Source organism: Pholcus phalangioides, unplaced genomic scaffold (genome assembly GCF_987345545.1).
Source record: "Pholcus phalangioides strain wild (caught in Gottingen) unplaced genomic scaffold, Ppha-v1.0 ptg000015l_1, whole genome shotgun sequence".
Classification (NCBI taxonomy): Eukaryota; Metazoa; Arthropoda; class Arachnida; order Araneae; family Pholcidae; genus Pholcus; species Pholcus phalangioides.
This window is the reverse complement of record NW_028301608.1, coordinates 2,203,507-2,226,681: the sequence shown is the minus strand read 5'-3', so window position 1 is coordinate 2,226,681 and position 23,175 is coordinate 2,203,507. Positions and strand designations below refer to the sequence as shown.

General features: G+C 34.1%; 1 protein-coding gene across 5 annotated transcripts in view; it reads right to left on the bottom strand.

Annotated features, from left to right (window-relative positions):
- Window positions 1-23,175, bottom strand: part of Mks1 (Meckel syndrome, type 1) — a 57,452-nt gene that overhangs the window by 13,898 nt on the left and 20,379 nt on the right. For all 5 annotated transcript variants that reach the window (XM_089242523.1, XM_089242525.1, XM_089242524.1 and 2 more), the window contains 10 exons: window positions 18,992-19,104; window positions 15,871-15,916; window positions 15,419-15,455; window positions 14,204-14,260; window positions 14,067-14,109; window positions 11,851-11,913; window positions 9,950-10,020; window positions 8,428-8,500; window positions 2,431-2,538; window positions 1,023-1,156 (listed from right to left, as the gene is read on the bottom strand). In XM_089242523.1, coding sequence (XP_089098649.1) covers window positions 1,023-1,156; window positions 2,431-2,538; window positions 8,428-8,500; window positions 9,950-10,020; window positions 11,851-11,913; window positions 14,067-14,109; window positions 14,204-14,260; window positions 15,419-15,455; window positions 15,871-15,916; window positions 18,992-19,104 — 745 coding nt within the window. The remainder of the gene's footprint in view (window positions 1-1,022; window positions 1,157-2,430; window positions 2,539-8,427; window positions 8,501-9,949; window positions 10,021-11,850; window positions 11,914-14,066; window positions 14,110-14,203; window positions 14,261-15,418; window positions 15,456-15,870; window positions 15,917-18,991; window positions 19,105-23,175) is intronic.

The following is a 23,175-nucleotide window of genomic DNA, read 5'->3' as shown; positions in this document are numbered from 1 at the left end:
ATCATTTTTGACTATATATATAGTTTTGTCAACCATCAGTCACCAATAATTTAAGTTTTAGTCAAGGTGCTGCAAGTTTGTAGTGAACTTGGTCCATTTCCACAAAATCGAAAAATGAATGAAATTTACAGTGTTAAATATGTTTTGAAATTCAAGTGAACCACCAGATCTGATCCTTCATCACTGATGAGATGGCTGGTTCCAAATCCGCAGCTTTCTTGAAGCAATTTTGCATTGTCTTACTTTTTGCCATGCTGAACAAGCCATCCACCCCCTGTCAATCACAGCATCCACCTGTAATTGGCAGGATCCATCACGATGGGCTGTAATACAAATAATCCTTTCTTATCAGTTTCTTTCACCTCTGAGAAAAGCCAGATTTATGTGAAAGAAAAGGAATTTCTGTGTCTTCATTTTACTATCATTGGACTTGGCCTTTGAGATAGCGAGTTCTTCAAAAATTACTTTGAGACAGAGAGGTAAATATGCATTGATTTAGTTCAGTAAATACAAGGATTTTTATATTTTTTGAGCATAGAGTTTTCGAGAAAGAGAGGTTTGACTATATGTAAAATACGGCAAAAATTGGTCTAAAATTGTTGATTTGTATAGAACATGCACAGACAGAAAATCAATTACATATATATATATATATACACACACATCGATTTCAGTGAAACATAATAATGTAGCATCACAAAAAAAGGAAATATTGGGTTTTATATGTCTTTACAAGGCTTTAGTCCAGGGGTTCTTAAGCGCTTGTGAGTTCACAGATTCCTTATGCCATTAAAATGAAGGCTACTGACTCCTTCCCCTCCCCCTCCTCAGAAAAATATTCAGTATGATGCATGAAATAGATTAGTTATAATTGTCTTTTCAATCAAGCTCACTAACCCCCCCCCCCTCCTTAAATCTTTTCAAGGGGGTGTGGGGGGATCTCGGGTTCAGAACCACTCTGCTTTAGTTCACCAAACTTTTTGAAGTAATGCTTAAGAGTTTTAAAGAGAAACGAAAAATACCTGATGATCTTTAGGAATACGAATATAACCGAGATCTTCTATGGATGGAACCCCACCAATGAAAAACTCTTTCAATGCTCCTGTGAACGTTTGAGGTAAAAATCTCCATGTGTTTATTTCCTTACGGTATTCACCTGTAAATGGTTTTTCATTTTCTATCACTGTTTAATAACCATGTGGAACTGCATACAAGCAAAACAAATATCAAATTAAGAAACAGAGCTAACACAAATCAGAGTTTAAATTACAAATTACACCAGGGGTTCACAACCTTTTCAGTTTGCAGGCCAAAGGTGTGGTATTGCTGGGCTAGAAAGTGGAACATTTAAGGTGAACATATATGACAGACCACCATATTGTGGGACATTTTGTCATAATATGTCCCGTTTTTTGTCCTATTCTCAACAAGGCTTAGTTGAATTGTGTTAAAATCAAGAATTAAGATTATTTTTGTCACATAAATTATATTATAATTTTATGTCTCTATAAAAATTACTTATATAGTCACATAAATATATTCATCTCGCATATTTGTCAAACATACATTTTTTGGTGAATTACATTGTGGCCTGTGTTACCTATCATTTTCCATGACTGGCACTTTTTCAACAATTTTAGCATTAATTGACAAATTTACTTGCATTTGACAATTTTTTTAATGTAATTGGACCTCACTTACATTCAACACTTTGTTTACCAACTTTAGTTTCTTTTGTCAACTATTTTGGCTGTGAATGGCAACTTTAGTGTCATTTGTAAATTTTTTGGTTGTAATTTGCACACAACTTTTTCGATGATAAAAGATATCTCACATGGATCCTGTATTAATACAAAGGAAATATGGTCAGCCTAGGTATTTATCATGTTAGTATTAATACTTTTCAGAAAATCCAAAGAATCCTTCTTGAACTGGAGGTTGTGCACCCCTGAGTTACACAGTTGAGATTCATCATCTTTAACTTTCCTCTCTTGACAGCTTTATTTTATGCTAATGCCTCTTTAAAGAATCACTATCATAATCATAGAACTGAAGACAGCAAATGAACAAGGCCATGCAATGTTCTCTGCAATAGTGTAATCAACACCTTCTAAATCCTCTTTGCCAAAGTAACCAGATGTGAACCCCCACTCATTTCCTGAAATAGCAGTTGTACCCCCCCCCCCATAAAAGATAGTAGTGCTTTTTAATACTATTGCTTAATTTGCTGCGTTCGTCAAGGCCATAAAATCATCTATGACAATTTCAATATTTCATTGTTTTTACTACTAATTTGTCATGCAACTAGAACATTAAACAAGCTCATCACTCAAATATGAAATCAAATAAAAAAATATGATGATGAAATATGCTCATCATCATATGAAACGTAAAAAATTGTAGGATTGAATGTTATCCAAAATGTTATACCTGCCTGAACAGCGATATCACAGTATCCATAACCTATACTTCGGCATACCCTCCAACTGTCTATAGAACACACTTCAATAACCATGTAAAGGACTGGCTCTGTTGCACCTGTGAATAGAAGCATCATTTAAATATCACTTCACAATTATATTATCAAATTAATATTACACGCAGTTTAATCATTTTTAAAAATAAATTTTTGCATTTGGACCAATGCTTCCAAAAACATATATTCAAAAAATATATATACATACAGTAAAACCTTGATAAGTCGTCACCTCAAGTTATCGAAAAATTATGACAACTTAAGCGAAGTGTCGTCAGTTTGAATGTGCAATGTTGCGAAAATCGTATAAATTTAAAGTAATCTGACATTTATTAAATTTTGAATCAAAATAACAATATTAATAAAATTTATAGATTGCAAAAGAAAAAATAATAGCAATTTTTTACCTTTTTTATCTCTTATTATTAAATTATTGTGGTAAATGCACTGTACACTTTGATTTATACCAGTAACTTTTATACAAATACAAGGTGGCTGAGAAAAAGATGCCCATAAAAATATGGATGTTATATATTTCAAAAATACAGCAACCCAATTAAAAATGCAATTAATAAAAATTATAAACAATATATAGACATGATAAAATATTATACAATGCCCATAAAGAATACTTATGGTTGTCTTATTCTAAGTATGGATAGCTTCTCGATTTACCCCAACATGTTTATCGTATTTCTTTTTAAACGTGTCAATTATGTTACAATTTACTACCTCCAGGGGTAAGCTATTCCATTTATTAACAACCCTATTAGAGAAAAATTCCCTGCGACACCATAACCTTGCATTGACCCTAACCAATCGATACTGGTGTCCCCTTGTAAAAGCAGTCAATTGACAGTGTACTAATAATTCATGGCCCATCATATCCATCCCATTAAAAATTTTAAACACTTTGATCATATGTCCTCGACACCTGCGTTCATCCAATGTAAACATATTCAAAAAATGAAGTCTCTCTTCATAACTCAAGCCCTGTGTGCCAATAAGGACATGCGTAGCTCTTCTCTGCACCCCTTCAACCAAGTCTATGTCCCTCTGTAGGTATGGTAATTTAGACTAACAGAGCAACTGTTAGAATAAGTAGCTTTTCTTCATAATAGAACTCTATTGCACATTAATTTTACATATACATCAAATTTAATTTTAGTGTTTGAATTCTTGATCAGTAGTTCATGATACAACTACAAAGTAATCTTGAACACTTTCGACTTGGTGGAGGGGCCTTGGTCAGGATAAAGTAAACAGAATACCTCAACTTGGGAAAGAATGTTTAATTTTTTTCAACAAAAATATTTTGTTTAAATTTCAAGCCCTAAATTAGTAGAGCCCATGCTTTCTATGATTATTTATTATCCGTGACCGTTGCACTTTGACTTTAACTTGATTAATTGATTTTTCGATTTACATAATTTTTGTTTGCCTTGCACTATATTTAATCTTTGATGTATCAATAAATTTTGGTTTTGCCGGAGATGCCCTAGTTCCCTCCCGGGGGGGGGGGGCTGTCTTGCGGTTTCTCTAGTAGATCCCATGTAGGAATTAGATCTAGCTCGAATAGTCCCTAACGTTGCAAAAACCTTAGTCGGCAAATAAACTTACTACCCAGCATAACGTTTGTTACTTAAACTGTTCCGTTTGGGTATATAGGATTTTATGGTGACTTTTAAACATATGGCAATGCTGTTAACACAAGCTCTTTTTTTAATGGGAGCCATAAAAATAGTCTGTTCCTCTTTCTCAAACTATTTCATAGTGACGAGTTAACCAAAATTAGCGACGAGTAAACGAGGGTTTAATAACATTGTTGTCTATGAGAGCTGGAAGGGCCTGAAGAAAAATTACGACTTATTAGGGTGACGACTTAACAAGGTTTTACTGTATATATATACACAGATAACAGGGTGTATAACATTTTACTGGTGAACTGTTGATCCTAGAGGCATACTTCTATTCGAAGGTATCGTCATTCATGTTGCAAGAGATATAAAGCTTGAATTTTTATGTCATAGTTTGGGAATTTTCAAGCTATGGGTCATATTTTAGGAATTTTCAAGCAGGAGATCTTTATTGGTATTTTTTTTATCACTGAAAATTTATTCTGTAGGCATTTTCTTCAGAGATGTAGTGCGCACTTAAATGAACTCTTTTTTAAAAAAAAAAACCGTTTGCATTCCCAGTAGCTAATTTTTTGTTTTTGGGCGTCCTATTGCTATGTTTCTGAATGGCATGCCAAGCACTTGTGAAAGATGTTATTTATTCCGACAACTGAAATCTTTGCATTCAATGCATTTTCATCACACTTAAACACATTTTTTTGTCAGAAGGGACAGACTTGGTTTTGTCACCGCAACCTGTCTCTATAGCTTTATAACAATGGTTTTTTTTGCATTATATTTTGAAGTAAATATAATTTTTCCATGCCTCCTGAAATTGCACTTCTCCCAAATTTGCAAAGCTTCTCTGACCCCTTAAATTCTGGCGCTGCCTAAAGTTAAGTTTAGAGTATAAGTTGCAGAAATTTTTTTTTGCATAGCGCCTTTGGGGAGAACATTTTCAGCACCAGTGGTAGGTACTTTGAAGTCATGTGGGTATCGTGAGAGATTCACATCACAAGGACCACGGTTCGAGTCTCTCCAGTGGCACAGTGACGTTTTTCTAAAGTTGGTTTTCTGATGTTTTCCAACTTCAGGCGCAAATGTGAGTCTGTCTATATTATCGTTGAAAAGTCTCGCAACAGGGCCACAACGAAAAACCAAAATTGACAGCCACTCAGGACAAGTACCCATTTTTTCACCCCTTCCTTGTAATTTTGTATGAACAGAAAGCAAACTTGCAGCCCTTCTTAGTCCAAAGAACGGAACACCAGGCCTCCCTTCCCTGCCCAACCACTAGTTGCAACCCCGCCTAAACTGTGCAAATACTCAATCATTACACTTCATTCACAATACTGATGGCAGCAATTGCATCATGCACAACACTAGATACGCACACAGACAATTAGTTGTATCAGTTAAGTACGAACATATACACACTTTTGGCACAATTTCACATCTGAAAGTGGATAAAATGGTTGTAAACTGCCCAATGTGGTAGAACGGAGTTGTGGTTGGTTCAAAAGAAGGGCCAATGGTACCAGTGTATTTTATTTTGTAAAATGTGCTAAAAATTCCAGCACCAAACTGATTTAAAGCAACATCGCAATTCAGCTTAGCAGCAATAGATGATATTGCTAGACGTCTGTTCCATGGCAAGACTTTTTCATGGAACAATAAAAATATTGTTAATTATTCTCCCAAAATTTTAAATAATCCTTTCCAAAGTATAGTTTCCTCAAATATTTCTTGAAAAAAACAAAAGCAGTTTTTTAAAAACATTTGGAAATTGCATTTATTAAATTCAGGGCGATTCTAGAGCTATAGTGCACAAGGAAGGCTTGGGTTTTCATTTGAATTAGGTGATAATATTTTAATTAAAAAGGTATATTGATGATGAAGTTTATTTTTCAATTTAATAAGATAAAAAGCAATAATTGAAAAAATAGAGATGGAATAAAGCAAAAATTATAAGGTCATGTTTTTTCATGTATTTAGGTCATAAATGCTTGCATATTTTCAAGATTTTTAGGTCATAAAAATCCAAGCCCTTGTTATTAAAATAAAAAATAATAACCTTTTATACCATCCCTGTGTGCTCCAAAAACACAATTGGAAAGTTGTTGTCCTGTCTCTCCTGATGCCAAAAAAAAAGAATTCCATGTTTTTAAGTACAATATCATTGATCATTTTTGTTCTACCACTGTCATTTTCTGCATATGAGGGCTAATTAGACCGGGACCTACAATTTATTGCCGATTTCGAATGGAAGGCTTGTTTTTTATACTCATGATAGGTTGGTGATCTAACCCCTCGATGGGAAACTCCCTGCGGTAGCAATATTTTGCTTGGGGCAACTTGCTGAATTGGATAGAATCGTGGTTAAGAGATAGGTCGCAACGAGTTATGGTGAACGGGGAATTCTCTGGTTGGACAGACGTCACAAGTGGGGTTCCTCAGGGAAGTGTCCTTGGCCCCCATACTTTTATCACTTTTTATAGATAAACTCGATCAGGGTATCGATGGGATTACTAGCAAATTCGCAGATGATGTGAAGCTAATGGGGGTAATCGGGAATGAAAGAGATGGGGAGTTGCTCAAGACCAACTTAAACAGGATTGCAGCATGGGCAAATGAATGGAGCATGAAGTTTAGCGTTGATAAGTGCATGGTCACTCATTTTGGTTCAAACAACCCACGGTTCTCTTACGAGTTGAATGGTGTCACTATCCCGGATGCAACTAGGGTAACCGATTTGGGAATTCTCATTGACGAGCGACTTAGGTTTTCTGAACATTGTTCAGCAGTGGTCAAAAAATCGAATAGAATGCTTGGTCTCATTTTCAAAAAGGTCTCTTCACGTTCTCCTAAAGTCATTCTTCCGCTTTTTCGAGGCTTAGTTCGTCCTGGACTGGAGTATGCTGTAAGGTTTTGGAGACCATACCTACAGAGGGACATAGACTTGGTTGAAGGGATGCAGAGAAGAGCTACGCATGTCCTTATTGGCACACAGGGCTTGAGTTATGAAGAGAGACTTCATTTTTTGAATATGTTTACATTGGATGAACGCAGGTGTCGAGGAGATATGATCGAAGTGTTCAAAATTTTCAATGGGATGGATAGGATGGACCATGAACTTTTAGTACACCGCCAATCGACTGCTTTTACAAGGGGACACCAGTATCGATTAGTGAGGGACAATGCAAGGTTATGGTGTCGCAGGGAATTTTTCTCTAATAGGGTTGTTAATAAATGGAATAGCTTACCCCCGGAGGTAGTAAATTGTAACACAATTGACACGTTTAAAAAGAAGTACGATAAATATGTTGGGGTAAATCGAGAAGCTATCCATTCTTAGAATAAGACAACCATAATTATTCTTCATGGGCGTTGTATAATATTTTATCATGTGTATATATTGTTTATAATTTGTGTTAATTGCATTTTTAATTGGGTTGCTGTATTTTTGAAATATATGACATCCATATTTTTATGGGCATCTTTTTATCAGCCACCTCGTTGGGCATTTCGCCTGTTGTGGCGTTGTATTTATTATATTTTTCTCAGTCACTTTGTTAAGTTGCGCAATTTGCCTATTGTAGTCTTCGTACTGTGATAACTCAGCTAGCAAGTTCCTGGGTTAACAAATTTTTCAGCTAAAAAAGATTTTTTTCAGGTTTTTTTTTTGGTGGATGCAGGCTAACATGCATACTGAAATTTAGAGCAAAATATCGTCTGAATTATTGTCACCTAAACCAGAATAGTTTATGTTCTCTGAATCACTTTCCTGAACTAGGCCTACCTCTATCACCCTTTCAGAAAGGCTTCTGAGCCATTTCACAAAAAAAAGAATAACTATACAAAAAGAAAATTTAATTAAAGAAATAAAAACCTAGACTTGAAGGTGCTTCAGTACATTACCATCAAACTATTTCCGGAGCTCATCTTTTCTGTCTAATTTTATGAAACAGAGAAATCGACTAGGTTGTGTTCATAATGTGAATTAAAAGAAACACTGGTTTTTCATAGTCCTTTAAATTTTCCTTCATCCAGTTGCAGAGCTGTTGATCTTTGGAGAATTTTTGCTTTTTCTTTACAGTGATTCTTTCGCGCTTTATAAAATTTATATTTAAATTTCTCTAGGAAACTTGAATATAAATGCAGAACAAAAAGTATTTTTCACAGAAACCTAGGAGTAATCACATTTTGACTAACAAAGATTCCAGTTAACAAATGTGATTTAGGAACGAATTATCCTCATTAGCCATGGTATTACTGTATGTTTATTTCATAGGCAATCAAAAGAAAGAAATATTTGAGATGAGAAAGTTATCTAACCCGCAGCTTTAAACTTCTCCATTTCCATTTCAGCACTTAAAGTGAATGGACATCCAAAATACACCACAGCAACCTGCATTGAATTGAAAGAATAAAATTGTTTCAGTCAGGGGAAAAAAAAAAGAAGATAAATTTATGAAACACACACAAGGGTATATTCTAAAAATCTCTTCCCAAACCTAAATATAGTCAATGCTTTTTGTAACAACCCCTATCCTTCTGTTGTAAATAGATGTAGAATCCAAAGGAACACTTATAGGATAGTTGTCATGAAAAAATTTGGAACTCATCATACTATTTGGAATTCATTACATTCAGTATCAGAATGGTTGCTACAATGTATGGCTATTATAATGAGCGTCTGCTGTATTAATATACCTACTGTAAAATTAGCAAAATTTGTATTAAATATTGTGAAATTATAAAATTCAAGTCACTTAAATCAACTAGTTTCCTGGTACATCCATATTAAATGTCAGATTCAGGATGCATTAATGATAATTTTACCTTTTTCTTTTTTGCACAAGTCTCTATTACAGGATGAGGTGAAAAAATAAGTCACTGATCTCTATCAGCTGTACTAAAAAAAAAAATGACCAGAAGAGAGAGATTTCGTAGAAACTCAGCATGTAAGATAGAAGCTGGTCATTTGAGCTTCAAGTTTGAGCTTCTTTTTCTTCACTCTTCAATTTTGTTTTTGTATCTTTACCTGGCTATCCATCTGTGCATGAGTGTATGCTCTGTATACAAACAACTATGCTTTTAACAATCTTTGGAATCAGTGTATTTAGTAAGCAAGACATGACGTTGCCCTCCAGGCAGAGCAGTCACTCACTGTTCTAGTGAAGTTCACTCCATCCTACTGCTGATATAAAAAGGGATTTGTCACAAATTTTCCAGTAGTACTTCAGATTACATATGTTGCTTCAATTTTTCTACCCTTCAAATGTTTTTGAGTGATTTCTGAACACATTTGCTTTAAGATATTAGAATTATTCCATGTTCACAGTGATCATGAAAATATATTTTCAACTTAAAATATTCTGCAGTAAAACTTCCTTACTGCTGTACAGTCATTTTCAACTTCAAGGAATTGAAAAAGTCTCTCTGCAGTGAGCAAGCAGACCTTCAACATGATACTTAATTAACATGAAATTTCAAGCATTCGCCATCTTCATTTCAAAATATAAAAAAGATGGCAGCAACAGATAAAACACAAAACAAGAATAACACAGACAAGACAATATAAATACTTTAGGGTGATGCATGTATACACATGCACGTCACATGTTCCTGCACGGTTGAGTAGTAGTAGCAAAAATTCCCATAATAGTCAAGAAAACATGAAGTGCTCTTTTTCCTTATTTTCTTAAAATTCTTCCTCTGCAGCAGTGAATGTTCTACGACATACCTCAGTTTTTTGTATATTCTGCTTTGGGTGGGGGGGGGGAAGTTTTATGAATTCCAACATGCCCCTTAAACATAATGCTTCATATATTGCTAATAAGGAAAAAAAACTTACTCCACTGATGCATTTACTTTTACATGAATGAGTTGTTGCTTTCAAATATTCCTCTTTAATCGCCACCATTTCTGAAAATATTATAAATGACCACTATTATTCATGTGATACAATAACACTATTATTCATGTGATACAATAACACTATTATTCATGTGATACAATAACACTATTATTCATGTGATACAATAACACTATTATTCATGTGATACAATAACACTATTATTCATGTGATACAATAACACTATTATTCATGTGATACAATAACACTATTATTCATGTGATACAATAACACTATTATTCATGTGATACAATAACACTATTATTCATGTGATACAATAACACTATTATTCATGTGATACAATAACACTATTATTCATTAGCTATCAGTACAGTAATACTCCAGAGTTGGGCGATAGGTGGGACTGATGATGACAGTTTAACCTCTTGCGCTGGAAAGACGTGCTATGCATGTCGCTTGTTATCTGCTTCTAAAGTGGCAATGACGTGCTATGCACGTCTACTGAGTTTCCTGTTTATAATAAGTAAAAAGGTATTACAGCAACATGATATTCGAGCGTGCAATCAGTAGCACTATTGCAGAGAACTGCATTTGTTGTAAAATTTTATTTGTTTTATTGTGGTACAATGAATAACAATGGCGTCGATTTACAGGATAACTACTTATCTTCCTTTCCTATGGCCAGGAAATTTTATAAAAGCTACAGAAAAATATTTTTTATCTAATGGATATGACATTTTTTAACGCATTTGATTTATTTCGCAAAGTACAACAAACGCCAAATGGCAGGAAATATTCATTTTCAAAATTTTGGCTGGGCGTTGCAGAAGAAATCTTACTAAGTCTAAATATTCCTGAATATCGAACACGCGGAAGGCCTTCTGAAAATAATACACCACTGCGTCCAAAACAGTGGGAACATTTTCCAGGAAAAATCCCATCTACAAAAGGTAAACAAAGGCCTCAGCGAAAGAAACTGTCTGGGAGTGTAAGAAATGTCTCTTGTTGCATTGCATATTCCTCATTGTTTTGAAGTTTATCATACTGTGCAGAATTATTAATAAAATGCTTTAAAACATTGTAAATCTTATTTATATTCATCTAAATATTGCGACTATATGTATTTTTTACACACAATCTGCTTAAAACTTTAATAGAAATTATTGCAAGTAAAAGCTCGCTTTGGATGAGTTAGTCATAGGCTTCTGCCAATTAATTTCCATCGCAAGAGGTTAAGTTGAATTCAGAAGGGTGTAATTTTTCATGCAAATGCATATTATAAATATTACTTAATAGGGTACAAAATTGTAAACTTCAAGTTCATACAAGTAAGTTTACATAAAGTGTTCAGAGAAGTCAGTTGAGTTGCAATTCTCAAAAGAATCGGATATTTTGCAATACAGAATAATAAATTTGAGTAATATCAAGTTGCTAAATTCTGATTGGTACATCGCACTTAGAAAAAGCTAGTCATAATACCCAATTATCTTTTTAATAGTCATTTCTGTCAAACAATATGCATGATTATGTTTGTGTGTGTACGTTTTAATTATTTTGTAGCGATACAATAACATAGCAGTTGGTGTTAGCCATCCATGATTTCACTGAAAATGCTGGGAATATATATTTATATATCTATGTATCACTGGCGAGCAGAGACAGCCGAAACTTCTAAATGTTTGGATGTGTTCTTTATCGACTGTGATGTAAATAGTTAATTTTAATTAACAGTAATTTTAATAGTGTTAAATATTATATATATACATATAATAACGTTTTTAAGTCAACATGCACAATATAGTGAATACACTATAATTTCATGACATAACTAATAAAATATTTATAAATAATAATACTTATTGAAAAATCATAATCTTTACCTTCAGGAAGCTGGAATGCATAACGAACAAAAATATTACTGGCTGAAAAATTCTTTCCGCAAACTGTAATGAAAATTAGAGCAAATTTTTTAATTAGCTAAAATGGTTAGTTAAGGGAAAGATATAGTTTGCCTTGATTTTTATTTTATAAACACAAGAAATCAACTCTTTCTAGATAAAATTCACTGTGGATAAAAAGTTAAGCAAAAACAAAAATGCTCATTAAAGCAAATTTTTTTTTTTATTCTTTTTCGTTGGCATGTACATAGGTCATAAGATGGAGCAAAAGACATTCTCAGACAGAATCGCACAGAAAATAAGAAATCAAAACTTAAACAACAGCCGAAGAAAAGAGCGATCATATATTTAGCTACAAAAAGTTCAATGGAGGAGGTCGGCGAGTATGGATGTGAATGCCTCTGCTGGATACAGTCTGAATAATGTCAATCCGTACCAGTAATAGGATTATTAATAGCAGTTTGAGGGATCAGGGTTCATTCACATAAACGACATGTTCCCGGTTCACTGAGGTTTCTGCAAGACTAATGGAAAGCAGTTAAACGTCTTTCAAGGATGTTCATTACATGCTCTATTGGGTTCAAGTAACAAATGACTATTTCATATGAGTCAGTGTTTCAGACTAAACGTAATGCTCAATAACATGAACTGTGTTAACTATTGCATTATTGTCACATCAGTTCCCATGACAGAAAGAAATGGTGTGAATATATCGTGTGGGAAAATAATCTCTCGTCTCTGAACCTACAGTGTACACATAAAGTTTGGTGTAGCTGCCATGGGTCTGATATCGAGTTCCAGGCGTTTTCCATCAAGTTAAGACTTGACGTATGCATAGGGGTACCTAACTCAAATGGTTCAAGAAAAAGTATCAACCCAAATTAATTAATTAATTAATTTTTTTTTCTTTTTAAAGGGCATTTTGACATACAATAAATACAAATCAATCGAAAAAAAATTAATGGTTAGTTTTGACTCACGTTTTAAGAGGTTAAGAAACTCAATTTTGCTATGATTTCACCTGATTTTATTGCATTTCTTAAATGTTGTGATGGCCATATGCTTATTAGGTAGGAGTATTAAATTTTTAGATGTAAAGTATGCATATCTATGACTAATTCACAGAGATTAAAGCGGGACATTGTCAAATGGAAACCAGAAATAGATCAAAAACCATTATCTCACATGCCATTCAACATTTCTTCAACATGCCATTACCACAATACAGACAAAATTATACTAATATGAGAGTGAAAATAGGATGGTCAACTAAGAAATAGCATAGAGGCTCTTGTGATTTTGCTTTGTGTCATGCAATATTTGTACAGTAGAACCTAGATTACTCAACCTTTATTTTATAGGGAACAGATGGATACAGACATTACTCAGAGTCAGGGCCATCATGCATAGGCCCACCTTGGGAGGGTTACATATAGCATTTTTGTTGGGGGGGGGGGGGGGAAATGCGGTTTTGTTTCCCCTTCCACTGTGAAATTTGATAATTTTATAAGTGATTAGCCCAGTTTTTAGCCCAGGGCAGTTGTGTTCCTTTTGCCCCCCCCCCCCTCTGTTCGAGCCCTTCACATGGGCATAGCTTGAGAACCTCAAGAGAGATATGGTTCCAACCCATAATAATTATATCCGGCACTATGATTTTCAGTAAATTGGTAACATAGTACTTCCAGCCGTAATTATAGGCTCCAGAATATCTTGCTTGAGAGGGGTTCATGACATTGTCAAGATGGTCCTGGTTAGAGCAGCGAAAACATAACTCTACAGAACAAATGTTGCTTTAAAAAATCTGTAATACAGTTGTAAAACAAAAGCCAGCTGAACTGTCTATTTGTCTGTTAAACCTATATTCAATAGAAATTAGTAGAAATTATAATCGACCCTTAAATAGATGCACATATTTAATTATCTGGAAATATTGATTCACCAATGTAGGCAGCTTGCCTCAATTACTGTGCATAATCAAGTTTTTACTGTATGAATCGGAGTTTTTACACACCTATGATGCGAAGTATTTTTTAAATGCATATGTGTTTCCAACTTTTTTTAATGAAAACAGGAATTTGTTCTTTCTTAGATACCATTTAATTGTACCCTATAGAAAAATGAATACAAAATCTCGATTGGCTCAACAGAATAATAAATATACTATCATACTATTAAAATTCAATTAATTATTTACTTACTTATTTCACCATTTAAATGGAACACGAAGGACTTTGAAGATGGCTGCAAGTAAAATATAAATTAAAAGTTTGGTGAACGAATACAAATAAACTGAAATAAATATTTTGAAAGTACTTTAAAAGCTTAAACTATTTACCATATCAAACTGATTCCCAATAAGAGTTTTTAAAACATACAAATTCTTTTCAGCAACCTAAGACAAAGAATTAACAAATAGTAAATTTTAGTTAAAAATAGAAAATATATACTTCTGTGAAATGTACTCATGTGTAAACATTCTTATTTTTTTGGTCAGCAATATACGTATATGGCTCTGTATGCACTTTCCAGGGATTCCTCTGTCACTCCAGGAAAATAAAATAAATCAGTTAATTTAGTGAATAAATAAGAAAGAGACATAAAAGTCAAGCTGTGACGCTAAGAGACCCTAAGAGATACCCTGACGCTAAGAGATACCCCATAGAAATTGACTCTTAGGGTTTTAAAAGTGGAAAAGGTTGGAAACCACAGATTCGTAAAAATATTTTTTATCCATTACATGGTTTATGATATGTATTTGAAGCGATTGAATGAAAGGTAATCTACCATTCCGACAAAACAATTTTCTTTTTGAAAAATCAATCTTTACGATCACTTGGGCTACAACTTTTAAATATTGTTCAAAGTTGATTGAATTCTCCCAATGAACCACTAACAGGTTAAATTTGATCACAACTTGTTATATACAATGAAACCTCCCATAACGGTCACCTCCAAACAGCAACCTCTGAACAACGGCCACTTCTTGGAGCAAAATGCATCCCACTGGATTAATTAGGGCTTGACAAATTAAAAAAAAATTTATGTGCCCAATAAAATTTCATAGGCATCAAACAATTTTTTTTCCAGACACAATCAGTCCAAAATAGTATATTTTTTGGGCACCCGATCAGTGGTAAGATGTTTGTCTTCCACTATGAAAATTACCATCAAGGTCCACGGGTTTGAATCCAGGCAAGAACATCAGTAGCATACAGAGCCTGGGGCAACCACTGTGATGATGCCTTCATTCCCCCCCCCCTAACTCCACAGGTTGGAAATTGCTGTATGGTGATGTATGACCAAAATTGGTGTGCAATCAAGTAGTATATTTTTTTACTTTTCCAGAACTTAGGGATCCCTTTACATGCTGAATCAAGGAAGTACAAAATTTTTATGCCGAATCCATGCATTTCCAATGCAAAATAATTATCAGATACTCAAAAACCGCTTCTTGTATGGATTGTTACAATATATACTCATACACACATAATGAGAGAAATTGTTGTTAAAATAGCTATAAATAAGTAATGAATAATAAAAATGTACAAACTTTTTTACTAAACTTTTTTTCTTTCTCAGTTTCAGTGCTGTAAAATTAATGGAAAATAACTTGTAATAATGATTTATAAATGAAAAAAAATTGTTATTATGTCTCTTAAGTTTGTTTTAAATGAGTTTATAATATTATGAGCCTTATAATTGGAAAAAAAATCAAGTTGAGAGATTCTCAGCCGAAGAAAACTATTCGGTTGGTTCAGATATTCAATTTTACAACTGAGCAAGCTTAGAATAATGTTTTGAATTTGTTAGCTGAGATCAAACATTTGAGACAAAGTTTTTGCCTTGAACATTTATTTATTATTCACTACTGTGACTATATGCTGAAACAATGATTCTTAAAAGAATTTTTCAAAATAATGAAAAATAATAATTTTGCTACAATTCAATTACTTTTAAAAATAAAGTTTAAAAAAGTCCAAAAAAGGGTATGATAAAACTCACATGTGTGGAGACTTTGATGCATTTTCTATCATAAATTCATATGTACCTGCAATCATTAACATTAAAATTTAAGTTGGAGAAATAGTACAAAAATAAAACTGAAATGAAAAATTCAAAACCCTCTCTGTATTCAATGAAATTTCTGTGTATTTAATCAAAATTTTCATTTAATGGTTAATTAAAATGGAAAATAAATTAAGCTAAAAGTTTCATTCTATAATTACATTTTCTATGAATATTGGAGGGTGAGAGAATCATTATAAAATTTTTAGCAGTAGTGAACTGAACATTTTATTTTATTAATTGAGTGATTAATCGAATGGTTTTCAAACATAGTATTGGTGACTATACAGTAAGAGGCGGAAGTGGGTTTAACAGTGGGTGTATATGGGTGTACAACCCAAGCCCGACTTCTGAAGGGCCCGCAAAACCCCAACTTTACATATTTTTCTAATTTAAAGGGCCCAATATTTTCTTCTATGCCAGAGCCTCAACTGACCTTAATCTGTCTCTGTATATGACAATACAATGATTATATGCTATTTGTGACTATACAATAATCAATCGCTACTGGAAAAATAGATACATTTCTAATAACAAAATCTCTTATTTTCTCATGTATTGCAACACAGGAACTAATAATAAATCCTAAATAATTGATATAATGATTCCCAAACAGTACATTGGGGCAGCGGCATTGGAGCCGGGGGTGCTCCAGCACCCACGGTAATTCGTGACATGGATCCGAGCACCCCCAGAAGTGATACAGAAATTAAAATTTTCCGATATAAAACTAAAGACGAGCACCCACAGTTTCGAAACACTTCCGACGCCCCTGCATTGGGGACACTATTTAGGATAGCATGAGAGTGGTCAGGGTGTCAAAAAATATTTTAGGAACAATATTACATTAAAATGTAATATGAGGCTGTCATTTCAAATCAGAGTGTCACCGCAATTCAAGATGAAGATTGTTTTAAGACAGGAGTCTTAAAACCATGACCTGCAAACCACAGTTGGCCCTTGGAGCTTTTTGTTGTGGCCCACCAATCATTTTCAGAAAATGGTAGAAAACATTGAAAAACTATTAATTCCACAATTAGTTATTATTTTTGATTTATATAAACGATCTTCCTAATTTTATCAATTGCCATATCAGACTCTTTGCAGATGATTGCATTATCTACAAAACAGTGCACAACGAATCCGACCAAGCATCTTTCCAAAATAACCTCAACATTGCGTCGGAAGGATGCTCATCCTGGCAATTACTCCTTAATTCTTCAAAAACAGTTTTATGAAAATTACTCGCAAAAAAAAGACCTCCCCTAAATTCTTCTTACACTATCAATAACTCTTTAATCACAAAAGTTTCCAATTATAAATATCTGGGTGTAATTATTTCTGCTGACCTCTGTTGGAATCCCCATGTTCATTACATACTTCATAAGTGTCTCCAAAAACTGTTTTTTCTTTGTCGGAACCTCAAAAACTCCACCCGTCACCCCTCAGACATCTCTGCTTCCAAACCTACATCCTTCCGGTACTCTCATATGCCTGTGAAATCTAGGACCTCATACTCTCTCAAACTTAGACAAATTAGAATCGATTCGAAGTAAATCCGCCCGCTTCATTCTTAACTGTTGGTCATCCTCTGTCACTAAATTCAAGCGTCAACTCAATATGCAACCACTTTTCACCCGCAGATATATCTCTTGATTAACTTCCTTTTCAAAATCCTTCATGACCATTTTCATATTGACACTTCCAATTTTCTAATTCCAGCTTCATACTTTTCAAAAAGAATTAACCATTCACAAAAATTTAAACTCATCTTTGCATCCACAGATTGTTTCAAATTTTGTTTCTTTCCTCGAACAATAACTGACTGGAACAACCTCCCGTCAAACATTACAGATTGTACAACAGTTTCTGATTTTCTTCGTAACATCAATCGTCTCTGTCAAACTTTACCACTGCATTCCCTTGTATAGGCCTCGGCCAAGCAATATTGTATAAATAAACAAAGTCAAAGAAGTAATTTAGAAAATTAGGAATGATTGAAAGAACTGATTCCAGTATGAATCAATGAAAATTCAGAATTAGTGCAAGAATTAATTCCAGAATGAGTGAAAAAAAATATATCAATGAGAGAAATAATTTTGTGATTTCACATAAAAATTATTTCATGATCAATAAAAGAATATTGCATGAAAGATTATTTCAGGATATATTGAGGAGAAAAATAATTTCAGAATTACAAAAATAAATAATTAAAAAATCATTTAAAGTTATTTCAGATTGAAATTAATCTCAAAAATTAATTTTATTTAATCAGTAATTAGTTAGCTTTTTCATAATTAGTGAAAACAATTATTTCAGAACTAATCAAGATTTTCAATTAATAAAAGCAATAATTTAAGAATAAATGAGTCTTCAATTATTTTTGTCCCTGTTTAACTCTAATTAAGATGACACTAAATTGCACACATATGATGGCCAGCAGGCTTCATGGGAAGTTTCAATTTTGCCCACAATGTCCAAAAGGTTAAAGACACTGTCTTAAGATCAAGACACGAACATGAAAAGTCTTCTTTGCATAGTCCACAGTGTTATTTCTGTTAGCCCTTTCAGATCCTGTATGCATTGAGGCTGGAATGCCAGCCGATCTCCCCATTAAAAAATCTCGCCACAGAGAGCAACAGGCCTACAAACAGCACAAAATTCAATGGTGTTATATTTGAAGTCAGGGCTGTTATTCCTGGGGTTGACAAAGAAAAAAAAACCAATTACTGGGTCTGAAAGTGTGTGTGTGTTAATGTAGTCATTCATTTTTTTTTACACTGAAAAAAAATTTCATTTTCAGTTGAATGTAACACACATTTTTTTCTCATTAAAATTTTATCTGGGTGTGCATTAGAATTAGTGACAAATACCTACAAAGAACCAATATACATTTTTGCGAATGAAAAATAACTGGAAAGCTAGATTTGGGAAGTTGATTAGATTCGAGTATAGTAATTGGGTATAATGGTTTTAATTATTCAATTAAAAAACCATTTACATTGCACAAACATGTGTATTTTCACTTTCACTATTTATAATATAGTTATAAACAAACCATAGTCTGCAGTACGGATATAGTAACGTGATTTGCTAAAATCAGGGATAACAATCAATGTCCCAGAAGAATCGTAATGAAGTAAACACAGCTGGAGTTCTGTGGAATCACATCTAGAAAATTAAAGAAACATAGTTAATATTACTATGGCAGAGTGGCTAGATGAGAGTAGTGCATTGTCAGATAATCAGCGTGGGTTCAGGAAGGGGAAGTCACGGTCATGTGTAACTAACCTGCTTTGCTTCTATGATCACGTGACTAAGGCTTTGAGTAAGGGCAAAAATGTAGATGTTGTTTACCTTGATTTCTAGAAGGTATTCGATTGGGTCCAGCATGGTAAACTATTGAAGTGTTTACACGAGATCGGGATTGGGGGCAACTTGCTGAATTGGATAAAATTGTGGTTGAGAGATAGATCACAATGGGTCATGGTGAATGGGGGAATTCTCTGATTGGACAGGTGTCACTAGTGAAGGAGTTCCTCAAGGAAGTATCCTGGCCCCCCATACTTTTTCACTTTTTATCGATAAACTCTATCAGGGTATCGATGGGATTGTTGGCAAATTCACAGATGATGCAAAGCTAATGGGGGGTAATCGGGAATCAAAGCAATAGGGAGTTGCTCCAGACCCACTTGAATAGGACTGGAACATGGGCAAATGAATGGATCATGAAGTTTAGCATTGACAAGTGCATGGTCGCTCATTTTAGTTCAAACAACCCATGGTTCTCTTACGAGTTGAATGGTGTCACTATCCCGGATGCAACTAGGGTCACCGATTTGGAAATTCTCATTGACGAGCAGCTTAGGTTTTCTGAACATTATTCAACGGTGGTCAAAAAAAGCACATAAAATGCTTGGTTTCGTTTTCGAAAAGATCGCTTCGCATTCTCTGAAAGTCATATTTTCGCTCTTCCGAGGCTTAGTTCATCCTGGACTGGAGTACGCTGTAAGGTTTTGGAGACCATACCTACAAAGGTACATAGACTTGGTTGAAGGGGTGCAGAGAAGAGCTATACTCTGTTTGTTCCAACTTGAGTCCTGATGTAAATAATAGCACGTGTGCAATGCCCAAAATGATTGGTTGAAGAACATTTCACCTTTTCTTACTGTGCAACACCACCAAAAATATAGTCCTTTGTCGTTTGCCCCTCATACAATAAAATACCTCATAATTTTTATTTTTTAAAAATATTTATTCCATATTATTTCAAAGTTATCTGGAAGATGGGAAAAAATATTTTTGAAGATCGGTCACAAAGCGTTTTAGCTGCTATGTTTTCAGGGTGGGTGTTGACAGGATACACCTTTCTCACTCAAATATTACCGTCCCATTTTTGAATGGAAGTTTCATTTTATTATTATTATTCCTATTCGCAAACAGATTTGATATACACTTGTATACGCTTCTTGAAGAGTTCTTGCAAGAAAAAGAGTTTTATTCTTTATCGTTTGATGACATGAAATATGCGTGTCTATCTTTTTTGCAGAGCCATTTGAAAATGCATTTCTTTGCAGCTGTTCTGGACTCCTATAAACAAAAAGTTTCTGTCAACAAGATTTTTTTTTCTCACCCACATGCTTTGACGTACTCTGAATGGGAGGGGGGGGGGGTCACTTATCGTTCGTGGTGAATATATGCATTTCAAAAGAATTCACACTTTTGCTTGAGCAGCTTGTTGGGAGGAAGTAATATTGGTTTCGTCGAAAGCGGCGAGCCAAAGAAGTCTGAGGATTATCATATAGACGTGAAGGTAAAGTTTTGAAACTCTGGTTCGAAAGAGTAATGCTCATTTTTGATTCAGTTAGCCTCATTATGACAGACACTATAGATCCGTTGAGAAAGCCTGGTCTGGGGGCCCATTAAAGATCCCAGTCCAGGGGCTCCTGCTGCTAGATGTTGGGGTCATGGCTCGCAAACTATGCACGGATAAAAAACCGAATTTGTCTTGACAAAAAACAGGATATCAACAACAGGATGAAGTAAAGAAACGAAATAATGTGGATGACTCTCTCATCAAATTGGAACTTCTACCGCCCGTGGATTATTATGAAATATTTAATAATACAGACCCGCAAGAAAAATAAAAAGCGGCAACACAACGGTAAGTTGTGCATAATTTGTTTCACGTTATAATTGGTAGCATATCCAGCCCAGGAAAATCATACCACATAAATTAGCTCAAAAATAAAATTGTAAAATTCTGAAGAAAAAAATGAGGATTTTTTTGTCTCGCTATCTGCTGTAAAATAATAAACAACTCGCACAAACTTTTGTAACGACTATGGCCCCACATCCTACTGCAAGACCCCCCAGTCTGTGATCTTTGGTGGGCCCTCAGACCAACCTTTCAACAGCCCTTCTATATAGCCAAATTTTAGCGTAAAAAAATGAAAAAATGACAAGAATTGTTGCAGGCAATGTCTGATCAAATTTTTTTTTGGGAGATATATAACCCTTTCTATTTTAATCAGTGTTATCAACAGTTTTTATTTCAACAAAATTTGGAGAACAGCGAAAAAAAAATTTCCAGGAAAATTCTTCATAACGAATTTACAATCTCGCGTTTGAGGAAAAAACGCACGTGTTCGGAACACGTAATGAAGGGGTGGATAAAATTACAACCAATAGAGATAAAGGAAGCGGAGTGATATCAAAAATTGGTACAGCGGCTTATTTACATCAAGACACAAGTTAGAGCGAACAGAGTATACACATGTCCTCATTGGCACACGCTGCTTGAGTTATGAAGAGAGACTTCATTTTTTCAATATGTTTTCATTGGATAAACGCAGGTGTCTGGGAGATATAATCAAAGTGTTCAAAATTTCCAATGGTATGGATAGGATGGACCCATGATTTATTAATTTGCCGTCAATCAACTGCCTAAGGGGACAGCAATATCGTTTGGTAAGCGACAATGCTAGGTTATGGTGTCAAAGGGAATTTTTCTCTAATAGGGTTGTTAATAAATGGAATAGCTTACCCCGGGAAGTAGTAAACTCTAACACAATTGACATGTTTAAAAAGAAATACGATAAACATGTTGGGGTAAACCGAGGAGCTATCCATACTTAAAATAAGACAACCATAAATATGTTTTATGGGCATTGCATAATATTTTATCATGTATGTATGTATAGCTTTCAGTTTTTATAATTGCATTTTTAATTGGGTGGCTGTATTTTAGAAATATATGACATCTATACTTGTTATGAGCATCTTTTTCTCAGCCACCTTGTTGGGCATTTTGCCTGTTGTGGCCTTGTATTTGTATTTAATTAACTCGTAATTAGAATAACGTAACCAGGTGAACAACAATCATAACTCTCTCTCTCTCTCTCTCTGTTTTATAAATTTAAATTCTCTCTTCCTTTTAAAATTTAAAATATTGTGCCTATATATGCAGTAGAAGGGATGAGAGCTTACAGCAAAAAATTTCCCTTATATGGCATGGTGCCCTTTACCTCCAGCCTATAGATATGTAAATTGAAATTTCTTCTGGATTATGGCTCTTTAGCTTGGAATCATCATTCCACCCTTATGCTAGTCATGAAAGAATGTATTCTTCAATCATAACTTTATTTAGCCCCTGAACACTAGTCATAAAAACTTTCACCATTATATATAAATACCAGAGAAAAAGGACACTTTATTTTTTTTCAAATTGAAACACAGTATAATGCTGAATTATTCAAAATATTTAACTTGTTTTTAACTGAATTGCTAAATGTAAAAAAGGGTCATGTCACATTTTTTCAATTTTTATGTTTTGATGGATTCGTGTAATAGAGACGCCATTACTTGCTAATAGAGATCGCTTGACTAAGCAAAAGAAACGAGGAGTGAGAAATACTTCATCTTACAGACGGAATTCGATTAAGGATGCTAGGCTCAAAGGAAAAGCCCATATTAATCATGCTGTAAAAAAAATTGCTAAAAAACTTTGTCCATCGTTAAGTCACAATACGTAAGTATCAAATTTACATAACTTGTATAGGGACAATTTCACTTGGAGTAAATTAGGGTTGTCTATTTGAGTTTTGCATTATCTCCAAATTAGTGTTTTTTTCTTTAATCTTTAAACCATTTTAAATCATTTTTTTCTAGTTGCTGTCCTGGCAACTGTCTCAAGCTCTTTGATGAAGCGAATTGACAGTTTTGTTTACTCAGTTCTATGCA